Source organism: Nesoenas mayeri (assembly GCF_963082525.1).
Source record: "Nesoenas mayeri genome assembly, chromosome: 2".
Taxonomy (NCBI): Eukaryota; Metazoa; Chordata; class Aves; order Columbiformes; family Columbidae; genus Nesoenas; species Nesoenas mayeri.
The window spans coordinates 56776376-56800762 of record NC_137543.1 but is presented as its reverse complement, the minus strand read 5'-3'; the positions used below and the strand labels follow the sequence as shown (position 1 = coordinate 56800762).

General features: G+C 36.8%; 1 protein-coding gene across 1 annotated transcript in view; it reads right to left on the bottom strand.

Annotated features, from left to right (window-relative positions):
* Positions 1-1286: 1286 nt before the first annotated feature.
* The window catches only part of CEP192 (centrosomal protein 192), a gene marked incomplete at both ends in the record, with an annotated part of 66050 nt that continues 42949 nt past the window's right edge, over positions 1287-24387 (bottom strand). The window contains 12 exons of the mRNA XM_080364145.1: positions 1287-1425; positions 6425-6483; positions 6945-7068; positions 7956-8077; positions 10142-10315; positions 12774-12893; positions 14444-14539; positions 15437-15516; positions 17235-17367; positions 18787-18892; positions 21967-22090; positions 22436-22608. Coding sequence (XP_080220271.1) covers positions 1287-1425; positions 6425-6483; positions 6945-7068; positions 7956-8077; positions 10142-10315; positions 12774-12893; positions 14444-14539; positions 15437-15516; positions 17235-17367; positions 18787-18892; positions 21967-22090; positions 22436-22608 — 1450 coding nt within the window. The remainder of the gene's footprint in view (positions 1426-6424; positions 6484-6944; positions 7069-7955; positions 8078-10141; positions 10316-12773; positions 12894-14443; positions 14540-15436; positions 15517-17234; positions 17368-18786; positions 18893-21966; positions 22091-22435; positions 22609-24387) is intronic.

The following is a 24387-nucleotide window of genomic DNA, read 5'->3' as shown; positions in this document are numbered from 1 at the left end:
TCACAGGTTTTTCAGATTTCAGTTGTTTGAAAAAGCACTTAAACAAACAATCTCATCTTGAAAGAATTTTCACTCATGCTTCTACCAGCCTGATGAAGGGTATAATATACATAAGCTATGACAGAACTATGCTGTCAAAAAGCTACATTTCTAGCTTAAGGCAGCTTCAGACGTACAGCTCCATGCTGTAGAAATAAAATAGCAAACAGAACCAGAGGGGACAAAGGACGTGGTAACAAGGGGTGAGCTGACTGTGGAATCTGCCGTTTGTCAAATCCTACAATATAAGAACTGGAGAGCACTCAACAAAATTAGAAGCCAGTTCAGTGCACACAAAAAATAACTTTCATTAAAAGAGCCTACAGTAAACTTTCAGAGCTTGCTGCCACACAAAGTTGTAGAAATGAAGTGTCAAAAGGGTTCAAAAAGGTAAACAGATAAACTCACAAACAGGTCCATAAATGGAAAAAAGGGATAAGTGGGAATCTACCTCTCATCCCTAATGCAGTGACTGCAGATGCTGAGGAAATGCAAGCGAAGTGAAGCAGAGGCAGCGGCCAGGCTTATGTCATCTCCCAAAGCAACATCTTTTCACCACTGTTGGAGGCAGAATACTGGGTTGTATGAATCGTTCCGATGGCTGAAGGTACCATTGCTCATGTTTAATTTACAGTGTTTTCACATTATTATAGTTATAAAAACGCTTATGCCTGCAATTGAACTGTGTAAAAATTAAGAGCTGATTGTCAGATCAGTCTGGTTCCAGCTTTACCAGATGAAGACACGACATTAACAGGTCAGCTGCTGTACTGTGATCCCTCCCGCTACTCCCCAACACATCCCCAAAAAAGCACTGCCTAAAAGCAGGCAGCTAGATCCATCACCTACAACAAGGAATTCTCTAACCAAAGACAGAAAACAGGTAGAATCAATGGTTAACACATAGATTTTATTTCCATATTTACAATGCTTGCAATAAAATAGATCAGTATCTAGCTATTCCCAATAAATGCAAAAATAGAAAACTTCCCTTTTCAACAAAAGTGCAAAAACATAAATTAGAACATGATAACTTTAAAATATACAATGTTGTTTCTCAGTGTTTTTACTAACAAAACAGACTTGTAAAACAAGCACCATAATTCATCTTACAGAAGACTTTCCATCAAAGCAGCATCACAGGGCAAAACAAGTAGGACGTTAGTACAGAAATGTAGTAGTAAATCTCAGAATATTTCAAATGGCATAAACTGTTATAAATTATTATAAACAGTTATAAAACTATTCTATTTTTTTGCAATAGCTGTACCACATAACCGAATATTAACCGAGGCATGGGTGGACGTCAGCACAAAAAAGAGACATTCAAATGTTCCTTCTGCCTTTGGCTTGAACTGGACTGGCACATTGATGTAATGATAGGACCTGTAAAAAGACAATTATGTGCATATTCATTGTTAATGAACAAGTAAATCCTACCAGATACAGAAATTCTTGTTTAGTTTTGATTTTCACCAAAATAGTATATTGGATGTGCACTGGATCATCAAGTTTGTAATACATTTGATTGCGTATTATTCTTCTGAGGGACTTTGATTGTAAAGGTCATTCTTTCCTACTGAATTACCACAATACCTTTCTGCTGCTGGTTTACCTATATAACTTTGGTCTGCCTCTTAACAATAACATGGACATTGCATAAACTATATTTAGAGCAAATTTACTACATTTCTTCCTTCTAGAACTCACGTGACAAGTACACTAAAATTTCTAATTCTTTTAAAAATTCCATCAGTTTGAAGCTAGTAAAATAATTTCAGTTACTTCTAATTGCCTCCACATTAAGAAACATTTTGCTGAATCACTGCAAGTCAATATACCCATCCTCAAACAGTGTTTTAAAGACTTCACATTACACCTTTTTAGGTGATATAATTCCTCTTCCATTCAGATTGCATAACAAACATACTAAATGTAATGCGTGGCTGTCCTCATTGCCAAAAGCCCAGAGTGAATGTTTTAAAATACGAGCTATACAAGCAATAAGGTGGAAATGCAGAGTGGCGGCATATTGGATTCCATCGCATCCAACAGAAACATCCAGCACTGACAGACACATAACATTAACAGGCATGCATTGAAATAAGGGAAAAAGAACAGCAGCACTCAGTAAGACAACCAAAGAGGAGACAGCTTTGTTTTCTTTTATTGTAGCTTCAGTTTTCTCTTTCTTTTATTGTAGTTTCAGTTTTCTCCCCTTAACAGTATTTAGTACTACCCAACGTCCCCTGGCATGTGCTTATTTTCCCTACTTTTTCTTATTTCGTTCCTGCCTTTTCATATTCATTTCATCTACACTAATTCAACCTATCATAATCAGTCTGCACTCTTACCCTTCTCCTACATTTGGAAATCATAATATTAGACTTACATATAAGACTGATCCCAGCCTTATTTGTGTAATATCATCCTTAGTGCTAAAACAGTCACACTAGCAAATGTTTGGTTGTTTTTGGTTTTTTAAACTGATACTGGTCCATCACGTAACTTAAGGGTACACACTTTCAGAATAAAGCCACTGTATTCTTTAACTGGATTAATACCAAAACAAGGCGCTAACTCTGTTGCAGTGAACTACAATCAATAATACAGCAGAGGAGTACAGCCAGATCACGGTTTCATGTCTTATACTCGATTGCTCAGTGTTGTGTAACAAGCCTGGTATGCTCGGTCTCTATCCATCTATAATATATGGGATGAAGATATTTCTTCAGCTTTATTAAAAAATGTCCATTTTATATATGAAGAACATCAGTATGACTATTTAATCTGTAACAGATACTTTGTATTAAAAAACCCACAAATTTTAGTAAGAATAGAGTCTAAAGCTGCATTCAGCCAGGCCATCTGAGAATTTATAAAAATAAAAGTAAATTCAGTAGAAAGCCAGACAGGATGCACAAGCCCATATCATCATCTCCAAAATAATACATGTATGCTTCCTTACATATCCAAATACTTACTAAAAAAGAACAATATAACCAAACTCAAATTTATATGAACAAAAACTTCACAGGAAGTTTATATTGCTCTTTTAAAGAGATGGCCACATCTGGCTGTCAAAAATTAATTTCCAGAATATGTACTATATGACTTCAGTGATACTGAGGCAGAGCACAGTTTCTAAGCATATGACAGCTACATTCAACTCTATTTGACCTCTAAATTCACGTGTCCATTTGGTTGGTGCTATACACAATATTGCTCTTCTCTAAAAGCAGAACTGGACATTACTTTGGGTTTGTTTTGTAGCAGTCGATTTCTCACAGTCGGGATAAGGCTCAACACACTTGAGTTCCTATGCTTCCTAATCCAAAAGGAAATACCCTATTTTAATTTTCTTCAACTAACAAAATCAGAAAGTTCAGACTCCAGCTACTACAAAGCATAACTGTTCTTAGAAGCAACCTGGAATATTTTTCTGAAGTACTGTAGCCAGAAACTAGTCAAGAACAAGAGTTCCCCTCACAGTTAACTGGTTTTTTTTCTTAATTAAAAGTTTTACTTTACTTCAACCTTTTCATTATGCCTGCAGCTCAATTAGTCTATGGATACTATATGGCCTTTACAGGTTGCTGCATCAATTTCAAGTGGTATTTCTGGGAAGTCAGCTATGTCAGAGAACATTTCTTAGACAAACCAATACTATAATCTTCTAAACACAACAGCAGCAACATGTAAGTTCAAGAGGAACAATCTGGGTAAGCTGCCTCTAAGCCACAGCAACCAGATCTATCATCAAAAATAGCGACTCCTGACACCCAGAATAGTGGCTACTGGAAACAAAAATAATTAGTCAAGCAAAAACTAGTTTTATCTTTTAGTAATAACTGAAATGTATACTACCCTCTAATCAACTGATTTCAAGTGGCTTCTAAAGGCAATGCAATAGAAACACCTTAGTTTTCAAACTTCTTTCAGATCGGCATAACCTGGTGGTCCTTCCTGAAACAGAACTTCGGCAAAAGTTTTTAAAAAGCCAAGTGGTTGATGTTTCATCTGCACATTTATACACCTGAAAGTGATCTTGTTAAAGGTACACACTCTGCAGTAAAAAAAATAGAACTCCACTTTTGAATGGGAATTTCAGACAATTCATTCTCACCCATTCTTTATAGGACTTACAACATTAGCTAAATGACATCTCTGTGCTTAAAAAACAAAATATACAGTTTAAGATATTTAATGAAGTTTTGGGTTGGTTGTTTGTTTGTTTTCCTTTTCTTTTTTCCCCTTTTTTTTCTTTTTTTGGTGTGTGTGTTTGTTGTTTGTTTTTTTCTGTGTGTTTTTGGTTGGTTGGTTGGGGGGGAGGGCTCCTGGTTTTGTTTGGTTTTGGTTTTTTTGTCCTACAGTTTTGGTTGAAAGATACTGTATTTGGATAAAGCCCATTACTATTTTCAGCTCAGCAAACTGTGGTGAAGGAACCAGCAGTGATAAGTATTAGTACTTGTGATCATGTAACCAACTGAAGAACTGGCAAGTCACTATACCAACTTCTGAAGGTCAGACTCTTAATATCAAATACAAACTTGCAATTCCATTATCCAGATTTAAAACCCGATTACACTGGATTGTTTTCAAATTTGGCCCTCGAAGTGAAGAGCATGTAACAGACCATGTTTACCACATGACACTTTTTTGGTCCAAAAATACAGGTAGGTGGTACTCTCTATTTTTACATGCTTATCTACAAGCTAATATTCGAAGTTCCTGAAAAGTTTTCTTTATCCAGTTACTTTTGAACATTACTTTGTAAGATGTCCTGTTAACCTAGCTTAGTTGGAAACAGTTAACGTTGGCTTTCCTGAAACCCTGCTCGATGCTATTCTCAAATAAAATCCATTTTAAAAGTTCTTTTAACACTTTTTTAAAAGCACCTATCCAAGTAATTCTTCTGTGCTTTATGCTCTTAATGGGAAGAGCTGCTTCAGAGAGCTATGTTGATTTCAGGTAAATGAATTTTTAAAAAGCTTGGGAAGGCTAATATTTATGGCTGGAGAAAAACCAGCTAGAGTTACTAGAAAAAAAGGCTGTAGAATGTTACTACAAAGTGCAGTATATTCAGTTGATAACCTTTAGAATAGTAGACTGAATTCTAAACTTGTTAACTCTACTTTGGATACTTTTAAACACCGAAAGGAGTTTATAATCTCTCAGAAAATATACCAGATAGATTTTACAGAATTCATCAAGAATATTTTTGAAATATTTAAGTGTCTTCCAGTGAAGTCACTCATCTTTTTTTTCCAGAGACAATTAAGTCAAGCTGTCCTTTGTCTGTAGCTGTACAGACTAAGACAGACCTAGCTAGTCATCTTTGAATAGATTTTATCTTGGTCACTGCCTCCATAAAAAAACCAAAAACCCTTCTGTTCTGTCTGATGTAACATATTTAATAAGAAAATGCCAGTTAAGTAAAAACACTGGAACACATGCCTAAGTGGAGTTATAACACTTTGCACTGAAAAGCACCATTAAGAATCCCTTGAACACCTGCGGCTAACACTACCACAGCCCTGTCTTTAAAATAAATGTTACGTACCACCGGGAGACACAAAACTAGTTAAGGAGCCAGAGTATCTAGTTTCATTTATGAGTTGGTTCACAATCTCTGTTCCATACACCCTTAGTTTCCCCGTCTTTAAAATGGGGACCTGTTTAAACATGTGCGCTGTGTGACTTCAAATGAAATAGTAATGTTTCCGACTTCCTGACAACCCCCCTGTTACAGACAAGCACGTGAGGTGCTACACTTCTTGGAGAGATGACTAATAGGACTGTCAAATACTCATTGTAATGAACTCTAAAAATGACTGGGTTTATTTTGAGGGATTGTTATCACCAACTTGAAAATTCTTTTTATGCAGGTAATACGCTGAAATACTTGCTATGACCAGGCAGTTCCACTGGCTGCCCAAACCTTATATTTGCAGAGGATCTTTGCAGCTCTGCAGGTTTGTCAAATTAGAAGCATGATGAAGGCAATTTGCCTAGTCTGTTGTGCAGAAAGTATAAATGGAAGGAATGACTTGATTGTGCACAGCATGCCAAATGGTTAAATGAAGCATTAGGCTTAGCATTAAAAGCAGCAGCACTGTTAGGAACAATTTGCAGGGAAGAAATTGGCAGATGCAGAAATAACTGTGTGGGCTCATTCTGCTTCTAACCAAGATTACAGAGTACAGCTTAGAAAAACAAAAAAAAACCAAACAAAAACCAAAACCACACCTTTAACTAGAGAGCTAGAACATTGGATAATTACATCTGCATTTTAGCACTGTACATATAGAGAAGATATTTATCTTATTGAATTACTTGTTTAATTTTTTTGTTAGAAGATAATGTTAGCATATGCATTACTCACCTTAGAGAGTAATTCTTGTGCTTGATGTAGAAAGGCTCTCCGGGTCTCAAAAATGTCAGCTGCAATTTAATACGAAATGCTTAAAAGTGCACTATATCTAAGCCTATCGTATTCAATTTATGACATGCGTAAGATAAATCAGGTCACTTACAAATACAGCTTTACAGAGACCCAGGGTTTAAAAAGAAACCATGCCCAGATTTGTGCATAGTAAGAAAAATTTACATCTCAATATTTTAATGAAGTTGAAAAAAAAAAGAATCAGGATAACAACAAATCTATGCAAACTATAATCTATTATTTTTTCAGTTGCATATATATTACAAATACACTCACTGATTCAGACAAAAGAAAAGAGAAAAATTACAGGAGAGCAAAATTCTTCAAATATAATATTGACTTTTGAAACTAACAAACTAAGACTTGTACTATTGCAGTCTTCTGTCAAGATTAAAAAAAAACATTGAATTGCCAGAAGGACTCATGAAAATGTATTTAAAATAAAATCTGTCAAACTTACCACATGTGTTTTAAAGGAATTATTCCGCAAATTGACCTTTAATGTGCATGACTCTCCAACTCTAGTTGGAGGAAATATGTACAGGTCTTCTGGTGCATACACCCCTCGAGGCACCTCCTCTTCTCTGATTTGGAAAAGGAATTAAAGATATTAAAATTTCCTACTTATATGGTCTGGATATATTGATTTTATACGTCAAAATAACAGGCGTATTTTTTGTGACTAAATTACAAAAAATGGAAAGATCCTGAAGGCATACACTCTCACGCCTTAAATTTTATAGGCAAAAACATTTTAGCCAGAAAGAATGAAAACATCACCACGGCATAAATATATAGACATTTGCTTAAACACACTTCCACAATCTGCATTTTCTCCACATATGCTTTGCTACAGAAATGGACACTCCTCTCAGAGAATCTGCGTTTAAACAAAACATTTTACTCCCCTGACACACTCACATCAACCCCCAAGTAAAAGAACCGGAAATCAACTTCAGACTGAAGAACAGCAACGTTAAGACATACAGTCCAGTGGTCTTCTCAGAAATGCCATTAGAGTTTTATGGAGTCTCCAAAAGGGGAGTACATAAGTATACACAAGATTCTGCTGCTGATACTAGTTCATTTACAACAGTAAATCATGGTTGGGCAACCTAGAAACCCAACTAAAAAGGCACGGGAGGTTGAACAGCACAAAGCCACTGAAAGGCTTGGCGAGTCTGGGTTTTGCAGCTATTTACTCTTTAACGTAGAATTGTAGGATAATTCAGGTCAGAAGAGACACAGGAGGTCTCAACTTCTTGCTCCAAGCTGGGTCAGACCAGGCTGCTCAGGGCTTTGTAAGGTCAGATCCCGAAAACCTTCAAGGACAGAGATCACGCAGCCTCTCTGCACAGCCTTTTCCACCATATAGCTGGTTTAATGGTAAACAAGATTTTGGTTGTGGGTTCCTGCTCCCAACTTTTACCCAACTGCAGACTCTCTTGTTTCAAGTTCTGTTCATACATACCTTGCTTTAGCTGTACGTGCTGGAGAGCAAACCTTCATTTCTGGTATAACTGAAAGCTCAGTTTTCGTGAAGGCACGTGCAGAAGTTTTCGCATTTGAAGTGCAATTTTCTAGTTTAGTACCCTATTGGCAAAAATAGAGAAAGTCTTTAACCTTTGCATTCAAAAGTATTTTAGTTATCAAATATGTCATTTTTCTTGCCCAATCCAAGACTTTTTATTTAAAGTATCATTTTTCAGTAACAGCAGAGTCTGGATCATTGAGATAGAAGCAATGATTTAGGAGGAATACTCTAACAGCTTTCTGTGTCTTATGCATACTTTATTTCATAGAATCATAGAACAGTTTGGGTTGGAAGGGACCTTCCAAGCTCATCTAGTCCAACCCCCTGCAATGAGCAGGGACATCTTCAACTAGATCAAGTTGCTCAGAGTCCCATCCAGCCTGGCCTGGAATGTCTCCAGGGATGGGGCATCTACCACCTCTCTGGGCAACCTGGGCCAGTGTTTTACCACCTGCACTGTAAAAAACAAACAAACAAACCAACCAACCAAAACACAACAAAAAGAAACCCAAAAGTTAAAAGCCAGTTCACAACAAACTAGCAGTGCAGGTGGAATCTCAAGAAGGCTGCTAGAAATGAAGATTTTACTAAAAGCCAAAACAAAAAAACAATTCCTCTGCAGATATTCTGCCCATATGCCTCAAGAACAGCAGGTGGCTAACAACTGCTCAAAAGAAGGAAGGTGTAAGTCATTATTGTAGCTTGAAGTCTCACAGCAGCAAAAAGCTTTGGAATAATTTTATATTAGCCACAATATATCCTTCTCAAAGAAAGGTCGGTCTCTCCAGAGAAACTGAATGTGATAATGTATTATATGGCAATTGTTAACATTCAGAAATTAGGCCAAAATACTTACCATCATTCAGTGTACTATAACACAAGGAGAACAGATCACACTAAGGGAATACTTCACCAAATAGCCGATTTCAAATTCTGTGTTGTTTCACAAATATAGCCAGATATTGTTTGAAGCCTCTTGGGTCACATCATCTTGCACAAAGTTGAAGAACCAGAAGAACCTCCTACACTTACCGTTGTAGAACACCACCTGAGTTTTTGAAACTCTGCTGATGTTTTAGACAACCAGTTGATTCCCTTACACAGGGAAGGTTTAAAAAAAGAGTCATCTTCAATAGACCTGCTATGACAAACTCGTCTTCTAGACATTCATTTCTTCTACTGAAAGAGCTGCTAAACAGTTTGTCAGAAATAGCAGCAGCCAAAAAAAAACCCCAAAAAACTTATTTAAAGCATATTTTCCATTTGCAAATAATCCATGAACCACAGTAGAACCCAATCAATAAAGACAAGAAAGGATTTGTACATGTATCTTGTTTTAAGAGCTTTCAGTTTTCCACGTAGGGAAAAATGATGGTCTTGTGCCTCAGTGTTATAATTCAAGTTCTAATTTACCGATAAGGCAAGTTTACAGCCCAAGAATAAAGCACGTTATGGAAAACTATCAGAAGTTCCCCTGGTCTTTATAAGGGCATCTTGAAGTACTGCACCCTTTACCGTGGCCCATACTGTATTTTCCTGTCCAAATGAAAGCAGTGTGTTAATACTGTCCAAATGGTTACAACTGAGTGCTGTTGTTTCAAAGCAACCTCAAAAGCATAGAAATTTGTTTAGCTTTAAAACTGGAATTACTTTGCTCACAGAGCTTCAAAAGATTTTTCCTTCTCTCACTCCTGGGATACCCAAAGAAGATGAAGCTTTGTACTATTGATACTAATACTACTAATTGAATCAGGACTCTTAGTTAGCAGAATGTTTTGTGTTAAGTATTAAGAAATTCAGCTCAGTTTGTTGCAAAATGATACATTTAGAAGTCACATAGTTACATAACTAAACTACATAAACCATGTACATTTAAAAATGGTCTGCACTTAACACTTGTATAATAATATCTTCAAACAACAGCAGGAATTCTTCACGCAGTCCTCAGCTTTCTACCTCCAAAGGAGCAATGGCAACTAAGGTGCTGCCTCAGCCTTCTGCCAGGTTCTTGCTAGTTCCCAGTTTCACCCAGAACGGACCAATAATTAGACCGAAATACCAAACCAAGACTCCTGCACACAATGGTCATACTCATTCTTAGCTCAAAGATCTCAGAACAATACCTGAGAGCAGCCTAACAAATGTTTCTCAGCGAAAGAAAAAACTAAGCTTGAATGGCCAGTGCTGAGAGGTTGGCGCTGCAAAGCACATGTAGAATCCTCCATTTCTTTATCTCTGGGATCAGTTTTGGAGACACGATCTTCTGAGCTCCTGACTATGGTTTCCACTGGTGGGGACTGTAAACGCATGCAGAGCATAATGAAAGTCACAGTTAACTGTTTTTTCAGGAAAAAATAAAAGTGGTGAAATCCACTGATTTTCCTAACTTCACCTTGTTCTTTTAGTTCTTTCCTGAGCTCTCCCAGATTTTTCGTTTCTTTTGAAGTGGGGCTATAAATAAGTACCACTCAGTCAATTCTGAATGACAGTCAGTCAGTCTTCTCACTTCATTCTATCAAAAGTCACATTAGCCAGAGCCCTAGTAACCCTAACCCTCTGCCTTAGGAAACCCAGCAGGATCCAAGTATTTTTGAAAGCTGTAGTAACACAGTCTAAGGCAGGGGTTTCAAACTCATTTGCACCAGGGGCCACATCAGCTTTGCGGTTGCCTTCAAAGGGCCGAATGTAATTTTAGGACTGTATAAATGCAGGAGCAGTTACGTTTATACAGTTCTAAAATTACATTTGGCCCACTGAAAGGCAGCCACAAGGCTGATGTGTCCCCCGGGGAAAATGAGTTTAATATCCCTGGTCTAAACTCTTAATCATTAGGACATAATAATTATAGTTGAGTTGTCTTCTCTACCAAAAGTGGATGTTTAAAAAGCTGCAACAATTTAAGTAAAAGTTCTGTGTTGACCCCTCTTCCAAAGAGATGTATAGTTCCTTAACTAGCAGATAAACAAAGTATTTCCCTTTCAACTCTTTTTCAAAATGATTGTGACATCTCACGTAATTTCTACAGATTCTTTCCCATATGCACAGAGATGTTGGAAAGATCTAATTGTTAACAGCTTTGAAAAGAATCAAGAGGAACAAATCTGACACAGTATTTCAAAAACATTAATATCAAGTTGTGCTGCTCAGATTTACACAACTCTTGACAACTAGTCATGTTTTAAAAAGAGAATTCTTCACAACTCTGGGTTTCTGATAAAGAACTAATCTCTCAGTTTCAGCAAGCTTTAAACAGACAAACAGCATAGACATTTTCCTCCTCTTAAGGAAAATTATATTCAGAGAATTAGATGAAAGTTGAATAAAAACTCCTCCCAAACCAAACATTATACAGGTCTCATTCTTCATGCCAAAATTAGAAGCTATTTAAAATATACTTTTGTAACAAGCCCCCTTTCAAGACAATTAGCTACTGGGAAGAACAAGGACTCTGCAAAATAAAAGGTGAGGTACCCCAGCAAGAAGGGTAAATAAGGTTCCTACTACACAAAAAGGTTTGATACTCTAAAGAAAGATCCCAAATCTTCAGCTGCGCTTCTTAGAAAAATCAAGTCAGTCTCTGGAGAGGACAGCAAAGCATATATAGCAGTCATACAATACTGAATGCACTAAGTCCTCATATTCACCTCATTTAACTAATTATTAGAATTATTTCTTCCTAATAGTACTAGATTATCTGTCCTCTGTAGATTCCTCTTGTGTGGATGGTGAGGTAGGCATGAAAAGCAAAGCAAGGAGTGACAGCACAGAAAATCAGTTCTAACTCTCAAATCCCTCTTTCCAAGCCTCACCATAAAGTTAGAACTGAGGAACAATATGGGAGCAAAGAAGAGTTCAAATCACAAAATGACAGAATGTTAGGGATTGGAAGGGACCTCAAAAGATCATCCAGTCCAATCCCCCTGCTGGAGCAGCAACACCTAGATGAGGTTACACAGGAAGGCGTCCAAGAGGGTTTTGAATGTCTCCAGAGAAGGAGACTCCACAACTTCCCTGGGCAGCCTGTTCCAGTGCTCTGGCACCCTCACTGTGAAGAAGTTTCTTCTCAAATTTAAGTGGAACCTCCTGTGTTCCAGTTTGCACCCATTGCCCCTTGTCTTACCATTGGTTGTCACCGAGAAGAGCCTGGCTCCATCCTCATGACACTCACCCTTTACATATTTATAAACATGAATGAGGTCACCCCTCAGTCTCCTTCAAGTTAAAGAGCCCCAGCTCCCGCAAAATCCAAAATCGCTCCCGTGTACCAATCTCAAATACCACCCCCACCTACATTGTTACTCTGATAAAATACTCAAATAGATTCTATAAAAGACAAATCCGTATCTCCAATATGGATGTTTGAAAATTCCAATAAGTTCAGTTCCATAATACAGCAAAGGTCAGTTGCTTTGCCATTTATTTACAAAAATAAAACCAATCCAGGTAGCGTCTGATACAAACAAATCTGCATCTACAGCAACAATTACCACAGAAGGCAAGTTTGTCTCTACTTTCTCCAAACAAAATAAAATCTTATCTCTTAAATGGCAAAAGATAATGCATTATCACATAAGCAAAGCAAAAAAGGTATTTTTGTAACATAAGAAAAACAGTACAGTTTAGTCCAATAAAATATCAGCAGGGTTTTTTTCAGAATGTGCCAGTGCCTATGAGAAAGAGTACTGTATAGTAAAATTAAGATGTTATCAAAAATGCACACTCAGGACAGTGTTTATAACACATTTATATACTTACTGTTCCAGAAAGATGAAATCTTAATTTGTGTTTCCAACTAGGTTTTTCAACTGGGTGACACTCAATGTCCCAGAACTGGGAGTAATCTCCTTTATCTCTAGGTAAAAACATTACGGCAATCTACCAAAACAAGTGAAAAATTTTGCAGCAGCTTATTAAGATAATCTGTACATCTTCACAATTTTACCTACACAAAGTTACAGTTAAGCACAAAATGTATACACTGCAGAACATACATTCCACACACAAGTCATCTTGCAGAAAACAATACAGTTTGTCCTCCTTTGCCCATAAGAGAGACAATTCTAATCAAACAGGTTGTGCAAAAGATCTCAACATTTGAGTCCAACTAATCTGCTTTAAGTAAACCCAGGAAGTGCTTGCACAATTATTTCTATTAGTACAATGGAGGAGAAGGGGATCAGGAGGGGAAATACGTGCAGCTGAAGGCCAGCAATAGCTTCCTTCATCTGTCAGCTCAGCCGTGAACAACTGCACTCCTCCAGCTCCAAGTCTGTCAGCACACTGTGCTACAATTACCAGAAGGTCTGAAATTTAAGCCAACTTGCAGGCTACGCATTTGATCATCCTTAAAGGCCACCTACATAACAAAGGCTTGTCTCTGTATAGTGCTGTACCACATAAATGCAGGAGTAAACTTGTATTGTTTTCTGAGTTGAGCTTAGGGGAAGAAAGAGAAGGGGAGCAACAAATTAAGATAGATCACTACAACTGTATCTAATCAGCCAAATATTATCATACCCACTGCAAAAAAAAGCAAATCATGATAGCACTGTACCTTATCAGCTCCAGCCAACAGCCTGACATGCCAATAATGTAAATATTATTCAAATAGGCCTGAACTAGAATTGTTAAGGCAAAGACAATTGTCTAAACTCCAATATTGATTTTCAATGTTATGAAATAACTATGAAACTGTACAGGAGTATGATTTTTATTCCTTGTCTATAGATTACAAATCACATCATCATAGAAATAACGTAGCTAAGGAATATCATAATAATTCATACTGATTAAAAGACAGGTGTTCATGAAGATGAACAGATAGAATTGAAGTAGCATTGAGGGAGAAGGTGAGGGACAAAAGCCCCACAGAAACCCACTGGGTATGTCCCTGGCTGTGCTTTATAACTGTGGTTATGAAACCCTCTACTGGCCAGGAGATAAAATTGTAACTCAAATGAAATTAACTTTAGAAACAGACAACTGTTCCTGAACATATATAACAAGACTCCTTCTAAGGAAAGGAAACCAGTTCTCGCACCAGTTTTGTAAGAACACAGTATTATTTGTGTTTATCTTGCAGATTTTTGCAAAACATTTTAAAACAATTTTAATAATTTTCCGTTCTAAAATAATTTATCTTAAAAAAAACCCCACAAACCAAAAAATACCACCATGTCAAACTGCAGATGGTAGGAATTCTTATAATCAAGTCAGCTGACATTATAACAGCTGTGGTTAAATAGATACTGCCTACTTGATACACCCCAAACCTAGTTTTGAGAGGCCAACATTTTATCATTATCAGATGAAGTATGACCAGCTTCAAAAATTCAGACATTATTTTACAAAATTTCTCATATAACATTGCATTTCACAACTGAGATATATTAATATACTTGAAATATTTATAAATGTCAGTTTACCTTATCCTTTTCATGAGCTTCAAGAGTACCAGAAACACGGGAACATCTGAAAGCGGAGTAAGTAACTCTATGAACACAACTAGTTCCATCCACACCCTGTAAATAAAGTTATGAGTCAGATTCAGAAGGGAAAGGCAAAAAACCACCACACAGCACACCCCCACACAGATCACCCTTTCAAAGGACTGAAGAAAATACACCCAGCAAAATGCTTTCCAGTAATAATATTGACTCCCTGAAAGCAAATTAATAAGAACTAAAGCTACTACAACATCTAGGCCATTCACCATGACTACTGACTTGTAGTTTGAGGTGGTGCAGTGGCTGGAACACAGCATCCTCAGTCTTCTAGGCTACAGTTAATAACACAACCATTTTTCGTCATTTAATGACAACAGACCATAATAATTCCAGCATAAAATCCAAGTGACCACCACAGCATTTCAGGCTATCAAAGAAACAGGGAAGCATTTACAAATATCAATGGTGCAGCTACAGTAACTGCACAGGTGACAGCAGTGTAACTCAAATATCCTTGACCTAACTTAAATTACCTGCAGAGATACCATGTACAGTGTAATTCCAGCAGCACGATTCTCAAGGCAAATCTAGTATTCTGGAGCTAAAAGGGACGCACATCTTTCACATATGCTTAACTAATTAATGCAATCTGAATGACTATACTGGATGAGCACAAGCAAACTCTATATGCCAGTAAGTGAACCAAAAACGGTCTCACAGAGCACTGATTCACAGTCAGGGAGCATATTAGTGATGAAAAAAGGAGTAAAACAAGTCCCTGACGTGCACAGAGGCAAAAAGAATCTTTGTAGCCAAATTCATGCTCAAATATATATTCTTTCTTGAGAGGATGGAGGGAGAAAGAAAGCAGTAGGAAGAGAGGAGATTTAAAAAAAACAAGCCAAAACAAAAAAAACCCCACAGAAACAACAAGATATTTGCATAAAACTAACAATGCAAGTATTCACTCACTTTAACATAGGCTGGTGTAAAAGATGACAAATGCCACTTCACATTTTCATCCCCTTTATTCTCCATTTCCAGGTAACTCTCTAGAAGAGAAATACCAGACTAATACGTCAAATGTTCAAATGTCTTCAGCAGGAAGAGTTTAAACAGAAATTATGTTTCCAGACACACAGAATTTTAATGGCACCAGTTCTCACGATGCCAACTCTGAGAGCAGACTCAAAGCTCACTGTCATAAAATTCTCAAAAGCTTATACAAAAGAAATTTGGAAGTCTTCTAGTGAAGAATCAGATTGAAGATGCCTACAAGAAACAAAGTGAGACCTAAATCTCACCTTCAATAACCCTAAAGCAATAACAGCTAATCCTCTAAAAGAACCTGAAGCACAACAAAGAATGTTACATGAATGTATTGCTGGTAGTAGGAAGTCAGCTTCTTATAAATCAAGAACATGGTAAATAGAGAGATCTGAGTCACTTCCAACAGCTTCAGTTTATTGCATTCAGGTTTTTGGCAGATACCTTCACCCACCAGTATATAGAAAAATACCAAAAAACCCCTACAAGGTGCCTAACTCTGTCCCAAGATGTTGTTTGACTGTTCAGGGAAAAACACTGACAGTATTCTAGTTTGGGACCAATCAAAGTTGCATCAAATAAAATCTGTTCTCATCCTAATATGGATTTGTTACTCAGCATACATACATATACATACATACATACATATATATATATATATATACACATATGTATAAAACCTCAATGAAAAGCTTATGCTTGACTTACAGACAGGAGAACAACTCAATGACATTCTCAGAAAATCCCAACTACAATAGCATCAACAACCATATTTCACACGTTGAAATGTGCCTCTTGCCAAGAATCAACAGGACTCTTGTAAGATCATCTCAGTCTAGAGCAGGACTTCAGGAAATGCATATGTATTACATGGGACATTTATAAAATTAGGAATGAGTATTGTATTATACTCCTCTTTCATAAAGGTAGCAAAAAAACCCAGATGTAATTGATATATTAAGCCTTGAAAGTTCTGCAGTCTGTTAAATAAAAATGTAGCATCAGTAAATCATTGCCAAAAAAAATCTTCATTACCTAGAAACTTAAGCACTACCGAAAAATCTGGTATCTTGAATGACAGTTTCATACAGTAATTTGGAGAATTTTAAGCATTACAGGAATTAAAAGTACAGACTGAGGATTTGAGACTCCATTATCAAGTGTCCTCCTCGATCATTAAGTACAAGACAAGGACAGCCAGACTCATAGCTGACATTCCTATCATCTTAAGGAATAACGCTTATTTTTCTGCTACAGACAGATATATTGACCTCACATCTTAGGGACACATACACAGATGAGGAGAATCGGTCTACTGCAAAAGTGCAGTGACCCAAAAGAGTTTCAACAAAATGCAGTAACCTCACAGTGCCCTCTTTGCCCAGGCACAGTACAGTTGCCTTCAGAGTTGATGAAATGATTGGCAACTCACCTGTCTGCATGCAAACCTATCTGTGAGGAAAAGTGTGGCTATACTGCATAAGGAGAAGAAAAACAAACAAACAAAACACAGATAAGGGAAAAAATAATCCCAAACTTCTAAATAGAATTCCATCACAAGGAGTAACATAACAAACTCAAGTCAGAAGAGTGGAACTGGTCAGTCACTAAAAGAACAAAAACAATGTCAAAGCATTCAAGTTCCCGAATGTGCAACACAGTAAACAAAAACTCTGAACACAAGATAATACAGATGTTACATGTACTAAATAAGCAATATTACCTGAGCATTCGCCAGATATTGTTTCAGGAAAAAAGACTTCTTTGCTTTTTATTTCCATTTTTGTTAGAGGGAACACTGAGTCTGCTTCAGGTCTACTCTGTGCAACTGTCTCTTGAATATCCACTTTAACACACTTTTGCACAATTAGGAGAAAAAGGAAGATTTAAATAGTGAACGCTGATACATTAACAAATATTTCGCTCTATTTCCTTGAGCTCATGTTCAACTTTACATTCCAACAGAGAAAGAGTCTGGTAAGTTAAATCACCAGGTCTTGTTTAACTTCAATTCACTAAGTTTAAATATTTTTAGGACAAGTTTAACTTAGCAAATTTTCAGTAAATTTTCCTGTTCTCCTATCGAGACATTTTACTTCAATAGAAATAATAATGTAAATTAGTTTAATTTAATTGACAACTCCTATGATATTCTCTGCCCACAGAGAATGGGAACCAGGCTGCCTCACACAGAACAAGCTCTGTGTTCACTTCTGCTACATAATTAGCACTTCTAAAAACTTCAGTTAATGACAGTAAAATCTTAGCATGCTTTTTGCTTAATTGGATAGGTATTAATAGCAAAGAAATGGCAAAATCATTATTATCTACCAGAACTCTTAAAATTTGATTTGTTTTGCTACATTCTCTACTTTTGTCCTAGTGTGTTTCCTCTCTGAAATCCTTGTCTCATATTGTAGAACATAACATAGTTAAATATATGCATAGTCTCCATTTCCTTCTCAAGTTGCTTTTTCAACAACTTTCCCATTTGTTTTGGGCTTGTAAAAGACAGTTTCCAATCCTGTATCACACCTCAACTTCCTCCATGGAGAAGGAAAGCAGATATGCTGTTTTATCCTTTCAGTGTTTTTTATTTTTCCCTCCATACATTGTTACAATTAACCCAAAATACACACTGACTGTAAAAATAAAAGCCAGGTGTCTCTATTTCTTTGTGGGAGAGTACCAAGCAGTCTTTCTGCTTTTACGTTGATGAAACTGTTGGCTTCATAAATTTTATTTATATGCCTTAATTTAATCAGGGAAAAAATCTTAAAATGCATGAAGAGCAAGAACTTTTTCTAGACATTCTTTATCAAAGACTTGTTGGCCAGATGGTTGTTTACCTTGATAACACAAAGAAACTATGGTAACTTGTCCAATAACCTCCTTTAACCCCTTATTTTAAAATATTATATAGACTACTTTTATATATGCACATGTACATATATATATTTAGCATTTCTAGAAAATTATGCTTAAGTCTGCTGGGTATACAGATGCCATTTTGTTGGCAATTCAGTTTAAGTGGTCACAACATAACATTTCTTCAGTGATGAATGAACTAAGAGTCTCAATTTGCAAACCAGCATCTTAACCATGCTGTTGGTTTGTTGTGGGGTTTTGGAGTTTCCTTTGGAGAAAAATTAGAAAGAATAATGAAAGTTGGCAGAATCTCTGTCTCATACCTAAAAAGGTTTTAGCAACATTCCTAGACCTTACCCTAAGTAAAACAAACAGTTGCAAACACAACTCCCAAGTAAGCCATGTACCTTTGCTCCACTGTCACCAAGGATATAGATTTGGCCGCTCCAAGGAATCATGGAAGGCTTTGTGGCAAGTGATGGATTAGGACTCACCAGAATTAGTATACTGCTCCTAATAAAAGAAAAAAAAAATATTAGCATGATCCTCATACTAGAATAAGTATCTACAACAGATCTCACTAGCCCTCTGCCCCCCAAAAAATACACTTTTAAGATAGCAGGTAGGTGAAGATGATGTAGAGATAGTTAAATGTAAGGTTTGCAGATACCTGATATATTATCAAGCTTTAGTAGTAGAAACTTAACACTAACACACTTTATAAACTTCTCATTGATGGTTGTATAAGTGGTCATAGAGAAAATCTTATCTATTGTTAACATATACAACCAGTCAGGCCACATATAACATGTAACTACGTTTCAGAAAAATAAGCTTCAATGCTAGTCATCAAGGGAATCATACTGTACAAATGAAATAAACTGCACAAATTGCATTTCAAGTATCTTTTAAATTAATTCTAGTTTCAGAGAGGCAGCTTGCTTTCCTTCTTCCCATGCAGAACTGGTTTTGGAAAAAAGAAAAGCCTTTCAAAGTTAGCAGTGCTTTCCATAGTTATTTAGTGTAGGGGAGACTGAAGAGTCTAAACTCACTTGAAGCAGTTATGGCACTACACAGTAATTTGATCAGTGAGAACATAAATTCTGATTTACAATGTTCCTTATTCTATACTAGAGACATTTAAAGAAAGGAGGGGAAAAAGAAAGCAATGAAGTATTTGAAAAACTATTACAAAAATTGCTGAAGTGAAGGTCATTGGTTGTATGTTAGCAAAAGCACTCAAGTTACACCTGAAGAATCAGGTTAAGATGTCATTAGCACAGCACCTCATATTTGAAAAGTTTAGTGTAGGAATCAGATCAGTCCCCATGGGAAAGTCAGTTCCATAATCACTGTCACAATATGACCATCTTTACAAACTTCAACTAACAGATGTTAATGCCCTATAAATATTAAATGTAAATATTAAATGTAAAGCCATGTATGTGAGACTATGATTTACTAAATAGACACACTATCTGTTATCACAAACCATTCCACTGTCTTTGCTCCTACCAGCTTGTCTTTGACATTTACTGCAAACTTCTCATGCAAATCCAACTTGCACAAGGTCAACAAGCCATGTGTTTCTCAGAAGCATCATATTCAACCTAAAGACACCACCTCTCAGCACTTGCATTGCCATAGAAAGGAGCAGAGCCAAGGGAAGAAACACTTTCCAAAGTCAGCTCCTGCAGCCTTTGGAGATTGTAACAATTTCTGCCTCAAAAGTGCAATTCCCTTCACAGTGCTTACCAATATTCTCAACACTGAGGCACAGCAATGTGTCAGAGGCTAATTTCAGTTCTCCTCCATGAGAAAAATCTGTGGGAATGCTACCAATTTCAGTAAGGCCTCAGGACTTTATTATTCCAGAGTCAGGTAAGTTAGAGGTTGCCTTAACTCATTCCATGGAACTTAAGAGGTTTGGTCAAGGTGAATCAGGGGTTGGTCTGCTTACTCTAGCATGGCAGAATCAGTCCTTGATCTTAGGACCTTCTTTCACCATCACTGAGAAATTCGAACTCCTCCTTCCATGGCTGAAATCAGTTCAAGAATTCTGTTGGCCCAAGCCACCGCAATGCATAGTCTAAATGACTCTGTCTGGCTCCTGTCCTGACAAGGTAACTGCTCTTGGCACTGCTGGGAGATGGTCATGAAAAGCAGAAAACCAGGCAAGGGCAGCTTGCTTTGCTTAAGTCAGCTGGTTCCACAGGTCTGGTTCCTACTTGCAGGCCTCTGTTCTTCATCCAGACTACTTAATCGGACTCAACATATGAGGTTTCAGCTCATCCTTTTCCAGAGAAGGGAACACATTTTAAAATTATGCAGTGCAAGAAAATTGCTTGCAGAAGGCCTTCAACTCCCCCGTTTTAAGAAATTATTCCACAGGCAGTCCCGATTCTAGAGTATGACACACTCGAGATGTCCCTACTTCCATAGCTACTGGCAAGATGTTCATTTTTCTCTCTTTTAGAAACTGTTGTTCTCAGCACTGATTGAATCTGCAAGAAGTGTCAGATATCTGAGCCCTTCCAGAGAATCCTCTTTTATTTTGTTCTCACTAGTGATGAAAGTTCCCCAGCAAAACTTACAAGAATTTACATCAACATGGAATTAACTGTTTAAATGTATCACATCTTGTACAGTGATGCAGGACTGAAAAGAAAATATCTGTTTTGGGCAAACACCTACCAAGTTAAAGCAACTATTTAAATAAAACTTAAAAAGCAAAACTTATTTTTTGTGGAACATGAGACTTCTTTTTGAAGATGAGAATAGTTTAATAACAGGGTCTTGAAAGCCTTTCTGAACTGCTCTTAAAACAAAAAAATTCAGAAGTGAGAAGTGGTCAGAACTTTCATGCATTTTATTCTGAAAGACTTTGCTGACATCCTTGAAAAGTCATATGCACATGCAGTGATGTTATGACCATGGTGCAGTAATACTGCTAGGTAAGACAGTTGTGACCTGACACTGGTTTGTCATTCGTTTCATACCTACAGGCACCAAGAAGCCAAAGTTCAGTGGAAATAAAGAGTTTTGTCAGAATACAAACCCCACCCCCTCACAATCAGATTCTGATGAATATCAGCACATTTGCAAACAAAACCAATAAGTCCCAAGAGGAGAAACATTCTATAATAACTGGTATTTTTAGTTTTGTTTGTTTGTTTTATTGGGGGAGAAGGAGAAGTCCTTTTTCCTTCTAAAAACACAGGTCATTTCTAAACAAAAAAACTATTGTGAAAGAAGATTTTTAAAACTTCAGCTTTGACGGCTATCCAGCTCCTGGAAAAATAAGCAAGAATAATAGTATCTCTAGGCACAGAAAACTCCTGGCCTCCAGGTAACTTTATAGGTGGCAGAACATTCCTCCTATAAAGAACTATGAAAAGATAAGGTAGTTAGCTAACAAAAAGCTACCTATTCTACTTAGTTCCAGGGTATAGTCTAAACAAACTAAAATAAATTCATAAAAGCTAACTAAAATTCCTAAATTAACTAAATTCCTAAACTAACTAAACCAAATTTCTCCAAAATCTCAACACACTTCCACATGTAAATGAAACCTATAAGAAACTTACTCTGGTTCAATAACTCCATGTTGTGGGGTTATAGTAAGGCAGTGAGCTGGCCATGAAAGCTCAAATACCAATGGCCTATTAGAATTGTTGAAAACTTGTACCTGTCCAGTATCTGCTGTTCCACCTGTAATACAAAAAAAGCTATAAAAATCTAATATGTACAAAAATCCACAGAAGCGCCCAAGATTCAGAGATACACCAATTCAGATAAAGCATCTTCTGCCCTATTTTTACATTTACAGTCCTTTAAAATCTTCATAGGTGTGCAGTTGATATTGTACGCATACACATACATAGCACACTATCTGACAATTTAACCCAAACCAAGCTTATTGTTTAGATAGAACATTAGTGCAGCAAGAGTATTGGCCAAGCCACATTTACAAACACAAAATAATTACAAACACAGTAAGTAGTACAGTTATTTTAATACTTAAATGGTTATTTTATTAACTTTAAAAGTACTTACTAATAGAAGGAGATGTTAAAGTCAAGTGCTCAGGTGTAACTGTCCAAGTCTGTTGAGTGATTGATTTATTCTGAACCAGATCATCAGTTTTCACAGGTAATGAAGGACCCTGAGGTCCTTTAACAGGAAGAACATCCAAAGCTGCATTGATATGTCTGACAGAGCTTTCAAATCTGAAAATAAGACTGCATTAAGCAAAAGTAGTAATAAAAATAACATGAGTAATTATAATAGCCTATTTTTAGTATATCTCAAAATTTAATACTGAAATACAGTGTTGTTTACATGCACCTTCAATTTAATTCAATTCTCCATTAGCCAGACAAAAATCAATTCAGCAGCTCTATCATGACACAGCTTTTTCATACAACATTTAGAAGCAGAAGGTACCACTTAGAATGGAAGGTGCTCAAATAAACAATTATCTTCTGGTGATAATAAAGTAAAATACTTTCTCTATACATATTGTATTCAGATTAAGAAGGCATGAAAGAGAGAAATAAGGCCGGGCAAACTGTGCTTGACAGAATCACAGAATACTGCAAGTCAGAAAGGACCTCTTGGGATCACACCTAGTCCAACACCCCTGCTCAAAGCAGGATCAGCTACAAGTTGCTCAGGACATTGTCCAGTTGGGTTTTGAATTTCTCTAGAGATGGAGACTTTAACCTCTCTGAGCCACCTGTTACAGTGTCTGACCACCTTCACCAGAAAAAAGGGAGTTTTCTGATATCTGAATTGAGTTTCTTGCATTTCAGTTTGTGTCTGTCATCTCTTGTCTTGTCACTGGACACCACTGGGAAGACTCTGGCTTCCTCTTCCTTACTCGCCTATCAGGTATTTATACACATTGATAAGATCTATCCTCCCACTCAAGCCTTCTCTGCTCAAGACTGAACAAATCCAGCTCTCAGTCTCTTCTTGCAAGACAGATGCTCCAATCTTCTCATCATCTTCATGGCCTAGCATTTCACACCTTTATTTGCTAAATACACGGCAGATAAGCTCATATATGAAAGCTAGGAATCCAATATTTTATGGTTCACCAAATTTACTTAAGTTAAAGCTTAACTCACAACAAGCTTGATTTATAATACTAAAACAAAAGCAGAAATCAACAATTAAAGGAAAAACACATAACTTTTGCTCCATACAATGTTGTGCAAACATTCAGCTCTTCTTCCTGTTATTTCTATTTCTATTTTTAATGCTTCTGAGAATCCTGACTCAGTTCAGGACAGCTGACAATTTATCCTTTAAGATACCAACGGAACCAGGAAGGCAACTGATTCACATAATTGCTTGACATGAAATTTCGTAAGTCAGATTGGTAGTTAAAATATTCGGATCTCTTCTACAAATTACAGTCTACTCAGAAAATGAACATCCTCATGATGTTTAGCTGGGGAATAAATTCAAATCTAGAAGAACCATTAAAGCTATCAAGTGGGTGGGGAAAAAAAAAAAAAAAAAGAGAAAATAAAAGGGAAAGAGGAAAGGAGGAGGGAGAAAAGAAGAAAAGACCACCACCAAATAAGAGAAATGACCTCTTTGCTGCTGCAGGTATTTGTTTTCAATCTCTGGCTTCACAATCCCACTATGCCCAACAAACACCTTGCTAGTCGATAAATCTGTCAAGTGTTCCAAAGTGCTCAGCATCTAGAGTTCAATAGGTACAAGCAATTCCAAGACTACATCTACATATGCAGATGTTGAACACCAGGACTAGGCAGGACACTTTCTTCACCTACATAACATGATCTCAAGAAGAAAAAAACAAGACAACTCAAGAAACAACCTATATAAATACGTTCCTCACAGTGGTAATGTTAACCCATCTTTATTTTGTGTTTATGCTGCATTGTTTTATAAGTAGGACTTGTACAGAATTGGGATGTTTCTTAACCTTTTCAGAGCTTCTAAATACTACAGCAACCTGTCTAAATAGAAGT